The following is a 6,000-nucleotide window of genomic DNA, read 5'->3' as shown; positions in this document are numbered from 1 at the left end:
TAAAAAAGATATCTCTTTATGAAATGGTAGTTTGTGTTAAAAAGTTAGAAAAAGAGGTAAGAAGGCAACTATTCTTTAAAGGTTCATCTGGTTGTTTTTCAAATGTTGGTTTCATGAGGTTCAAATTATAGAGGCAAACAGAGGTTTGGGGGAAATCTGACACCCCCTGGTGGAGGAGAGGTGGATTACACATGACTAATACAAAATGTAGAGCTGTATTTAAACCAACTTGGAGTCAACAGAGGGACAGCTTGACAGCCTGCAGTGCAGGTTTGAACTGCTAGGACAGTCATACCAGGTGGGCCTCTGCGTAAGTACATGGAGAAGATCTAAACAACCTGTCAAAGTAAAAAATCTGAGCAAATTCACTAATACAGCCAGAAGATGTCAAAGGCCAGCAACAGGCTGCACTAAGGATCGATCAGCATTTCTTTAACAAGTCAAGTCGTCCACTTGTATTTCCTGTTACTCTGACCTAATGTGAATACAGCATAAGAAGCAGCGAAGCTGAAATGTGAATAGCATGGGTTTCAACTTTCAATGGCAATACTCTTTGCAGTCAGTGGAATAACTTACTGGGACTAGGATTTGGAAAACTTACTATAGTTTAAAAAAACCTGAAGTTGAATATTGTTCAAAATGGATGCTTGTTACACCTGAGAACTTCACCCCAATGAAACATACCTGGCATAAAAATTTCCAAATGAAAAACCAGTGCCAGAAAATGGCCGAGCATTCCAAAAAATAGAGGAGCACATTGTTCTTCAGGAAATTTTCCATTAGTGGTAGGCTTCAATGAAAGTGGCGTATTCATTTACTAAAATACTAAAGTGAAGTTTGTGCTTTTAAATGTGCATTATTACAAAGATGCTTTTGCTCCTAGTTTAAGTATTTAATGTGAAAAACACATGAAAAGTACCCAGATGACCTTTGCAGATAGATGCTTTGTAGCTTATCAGCACAGTTCTAATTTGTTTATCTGTTAAATTAAACAATTAATGCTTTTTAATGTACATCTTTGGACATTATTCAGCTTGTACTATAAAATATTTGGATAGGTTAACAAAGTAGTCCATTCGTAGGAGCAAGTGTCACACCTGGTTTACTTGCCACAGACAAAGAAGGCCCAACGCACATGGACTCAGATGTCCCCTGCGTAGCAAAAAGAGGGCCAAGCAGGCGCAGACGGTAACGTCCCTGCTAAAACAGACCAATTGCCTCGGGACTGGCCTGAATGGAGAGATGAAATAAAAAAAAATCCAGCATCTACAACCTAAAATCGTTCATTGGCTTAATTCTATGAAATATAAAAATTTTAATCTTGGTGAAAAATATTTCTTATACCAAAAAAAAACACTTTAGAAACTGCCTGGGCACCTTCTACAGGTTATGCCCAGCAGTTTGCTCAGAATATCAAAAATTCTGGACAGGAAATGAAAGTCTTTGGTCCTGCTTCCAGAAGTGTGGACCATCTGTGTGAACAGCTAACCGGAACACTTTCTGAAGTGAAGACCACTTCCTGGTTTGTCTGCGGTTAGGTACACATATGTTGGCTTCATTGGAAAAATCATTGGATGGCGTTTCACCATCGTATGTTAGAGATGACTTTAAGGATATACTGTGTACACTTCAGCAGTCCTCAGTATCTACACATTGGTTATATAAAAATAAGTATGTTTTTCTTTGTTTTAAATCTGAATGAGGCTTTTTTGGCTTTCAGTGACAAAAGTGGAGATGAAGGACTGATCCTGCTGGACACCGCTGGCTGCTTCGTCCTCGTAAACGCAGGCAGAGATGGCACATGACACTCTCAGGTGAGCACTTAGAGGTTTGAGGTAGTTGTCTTCAGCTGTCATTGTGGCAATGCTCTTGGCTCAATGGCGGACCTTAGTAGTTTGGCTAGAACATTCTTTTTTTTAGGTGAGGTAGCTATCTTTGGAGGTAAGAAGGTTTAGCGACTGGCTCATGGGCTTTCCTCCACGCACAAGGAAAAGAAAATGGATGGCTTCAGGTTGTGCAATGAAATCACAGAAAGCATAACTGTGGGGAGAGAGTGTGGGGGGGGGGGGGGGGGGGGTTGGGTATGCCTTCCATGAATGCCAGCAGTATTGCTAGCTATGGCAGTGCAAACACCTAGGGGTAAAATATCAGTAAACTGAGTTGGCCAATATCAAACCTGGTGCTGCTTTAAAAACTGTCAACAGTAAGACTGGGAAAAGACATGAGTGTGCGTGGGGAAAGGGTGCCCAAGAGGGTCACTTATTATGGCACTAACATCTTGGCCGCACATTAACCTGCACCCATACCAGGCTGGTCAGACTGATGGGGTTCAATCAAAACCTCGCACTGGGATGTGAGCTGCTGAGCCTGAGAATCCCGAACCTCTAATGAAGAGCCCTGAAAGCACAGAAAAAACAAGAGATTAGGAAATCCAAATGTCATGTAGTGAACACATGCAGATGCAAGGTCACAACACTAATCCACTTGAGCCAACCATGAAGAGAGAGTAGTCATGACAGATTTTGGAAAGTAAACCATGGCCTTCTCTCTTATTCTCAACAATTATCTGTATTCAACACATGGAGTTTACAAGTGAATTTGGTGTAATAAAAATAACAAGGCTGAATAAACCCTTGAGGATAATATACTGTACCTGAGGTACTAGTTCTATGGCTTCAGGAGGTCTATTCACTCCCTCCTTATGAGAAGTGTTTCGTTGACCGATGACAATAGCACCACCATTGCTTGTCTCTGTTCCTTGAGGCACAGTCCAGCTGTCCTGTGTCCCCTTTCTGCAGAAAAGACTAAGAAGAAAACAACACCGTGAGCTCCTCCAAGATACCGTGACCACATAGTGAGACACAAGAGTGTTCTCTTCATTATCTGTGTCATCTTCATTATAAGGTAGGATAAAATGCCATATACATCAAGCAAAATCTTAGCCATGATTGTGTTTTAATAGCAAGTGACTCAGCAAATGATCTGAGTGTTTATTCAGTTTTGGTCCTTCCATAACAAAAAGTAGAGGGTGGTTATTCACTGAAGACGTTCATATGATGACTATTGCACTGTTAAAGGTTGGGAGGCCAAATTTCTGCTCAAATTCCTTCTTAATCTGACCTTGAGCTGCTTCATCTTGGGCTGAATGACGAACTATGGGCACTTAGTGAATGGGTTTTCAGAAAGAACTTGTACTCCACTGCAATAGCACGATTGTGACTATTATGATAGCAGATGGAGAGCCCTGCTGGGGCAACTCCTTTTAATGGCAAGGTCATGAAGCTCCAGGATTAGTCCAAGACACTGAAACTAACGGAGTCCAGAGAACTTCAAAACTATGAGAGGCTTGTGTTCAGCTAGCACCATGTATTTCAGGGAGGTCTATTTCACCCTTCAATAAAGGCATAAATGGTTTATTATATACAATAAAGTAAGAGCTGGGATTCAATGGTCAATAGCTGTATAGGAGAGATAAAGAGTGGCCAGAGATGAGAAGAAGACAGAGTGTTCTCAAGGATGACATTGGAGACAAAAGAAATGGGCACACAAGAGAAGGCTAGCTGCTCAATCAAACAGAAAGGACACAACGCTGGAAAAGGGATGTACTATCTTGTTCCCTTTATTTAATAAATGTGCAGCATCTCCATTAATCCAGTTATCCATTCACCCACCATAATTTAGTCTGTTTAATCTATTGTAGGGTTACATATTCCAGAACCTCTTTCTGCAACACTGAGCACAAAGCATAGTTCACACACACACACACACACACACACACACACACGCACACACACATGCACACACACACACACACACACACACCCACCCTTCTTCATTTACACAGGGTAGCTGTTTGCATGAGCTGACACATTGGTTTTAATCTGCAGTCAATCTAACCTGCATGTCATCAGGCCTGTTGGACTGACGTAGAGAAAAATCCAAGCAGTCATGGAAAAAATACAAACAGCATGCAAAAAAGTAATCAAATAATTCAAACCAAGTGTCCTGTATATCATATTTTTAGTTAATCATACATTTTAATTTCTGTTAGTGTGTCAGATTCAAGAGATGGAGTCAGGTCATGCATACCAACGATAATCTCTGAACACTGCTTGTTGACGGGGTTGGCCTTAGATCAATGGCTTCACCTTTCTTTGATGTCATCAGGTACAGATCCCCAGACTCATTGGATGGTGGTGTTTCAGCGGTTTCTTATTTTAAAACTAGTTTCTGTGTTTAGGTTAATATTTGCTTGATTATTTGACCAGTATCTGACTTTATTACAATATCACATATGCAGACCTGCATATCCTCATTGGGAGCTTTAGGGGCCACACCAGGTGGAAGGACACAGTCCTTGTCAAAGCACCAGAGTCCTTCATGGGGCTCAATCATGCAGATGCTCACACAGGAATCAACAATTCATTTCCCTTAAACAAATCTGGGGATTTGGCAGGAAAGTCAGATTACCCAGAAGAACTTATGTTGTTTTCTTAATGTCTTCTAAACATTTTTTAAATATACCGTATAGAAAAAAGCAGCAGCAAGGCAAATGATAGTATATCGTATATATAACTAGTATATAGCTAGTATAGTATATATAATAGGAGCTGCTACTTCAGTTCTATTACAACCAGAATGTAATCATCACCAAAGTAAAAGACAGAAAAACATAAATAACTGAGAACATCCTAAAAAGTAAGCACTATAAATGTTATTCATTTCTGCACTCCTTTAGCTAAAAAGTTTAGGTATCCATCTTAAAGACAGCATTCTAGTCCCTGTACTCTTCACCCAGTCACTAGGTACCCATCTATAAGTAAGGGATGTATTTGTGTTCATGCATAAAATACCACCATGAAGCAAAAATCTTACCTTCTTCTGTACCCAAACATGAGAAACAGAACACAGAAGACGATGCAAGCCATGCCAATATGGATTCCAACAACAATGCCAGTGATGGAGCTCTCACCCTCCTGTCGACAATTACACACTGCCTCACTCCCTGTGGAGAAGAGAGGGATTTAGGATTAAAGAACTATTATGTTAAATAGTGTATATGCATGTGATTGTATGAGTGTATTCTGTATATAAATATATATTTATATATAATATAAATTATATAAATTAAATATTAATTTATATATTTAAATAAATATATATATTATATTTATAATATAATTATATAAATTATATATTTATATAATTTATATATATATATATATATATATATAAATTTATCTGTTCATCATTGAACTCATTTAATCAACTTAGGACCAACCGTGGTCACGAGTCTATTCCAGTGTGTCATTTCTATATTATTGTTTGAACTGTTATATAGTATTATTGTATATTTCGTTTATGAAATGCCTTGTGATAGTATTCTCTCCAAAAGCACAAAACAAAATAAACATGAATTAATTTCAGTGATTATCTATAGAGGTGGTGGGTTTGATGTGATCATGCAACAGTCATACACTGAGACAGATGATCACAGTAGGTCTTGTGTGTATTGTATGCAATGAAATACATTAAATGCAATATTCTCTCCAGAATGTTTCATGGTTTGATATAATGTACAAAAAACTCAAAGACGTCATCCCTCTGACAAAGCAATGGCTAGCAATAAAGACAACAAATCAAGAGATACTTTTCTCTCAAATCACTGCAATGACCTATTGAATCCTGTGCACAGTTCTACTCACAATGGTTCAAAAAATCAGAACATCTTCAAATGTTGTGCAAAGAGAAGTAACCAAGTGTAGCCCAGACTGGAGAGCATGTTGCAATCTGACAGGTTAAGGGGAGTTGGCTGCATGGGGACTTAAATCAGGTGTTCAAAATTCTTGATGGCGTTAGTAAAGATGAAACAGCAGAAATCATTTCATGAAATAGTGAATCAATCACATATTTGAGGACACTGAGAAACTAAAGCAAATTGTATTCAAGATGGAGTGTGAGGTTCACTTCTTCACACAAAGGACCATATAAATAAAGCAA

The 6,000-nt window shown here is 38.7% G+C and overlaps 1 protein-coding gene across 1 annotated transcript in view; it reads right to left on the bottom strand.

Annotated features, from left to right (window-relative positions):
• Nucleotides 1–2,071: 2,071 nt before the first annotated feature.
• The window catches only part of si:ch211-57n23.4 (immunoglobulin superfamily DCC subclass member 3), a 64,809-nt gene continuing 60,880 nt past the window's right edge, over nucleotides 2,072–6,000 (bottom strand). Inside the window, exons 12-14 of the mRNA XM_051922806.1 lie at nucleotides 4,876–5,005; nucleotides 2,654–2,804; nucleotides 2,072–2,397 (exon numbers count right to left, since the gene is read on the bottom strand). Coding sequence (XP_051778766.1) covers nucleotides 2,290–2,397; nucleotides 2,654–2,804; nucleotides 4,876–5,005 — 389 coding nt within the window. The 3' untranslated portion in view covers nucleotides 2,072–2,289. The remainder of the gene's footprint in view (nucleotides 2,398–2,653; nucleotides 2,805–4,875; nucleotides 5,006–6,000) is intronic.

Source organism: Erpetoichthys calabaricus, chromosome 2, assembly GCF_900747795.2.
Source record: "Erpetoichthys calabaricus chromosome 2, fErpCal1.3, whole genome shotgun sequence".
Classification (NCBI taxonomy): Eukaryota; Metazoa; Chordata; class Cladistia; order Polypteriformes; family Polypteridae; genus Erpetoichthys; species Erpetoichthys calabaricus.
This window is presented reverse-complemented; position numbering and strand designations above follow the sequence as displayed.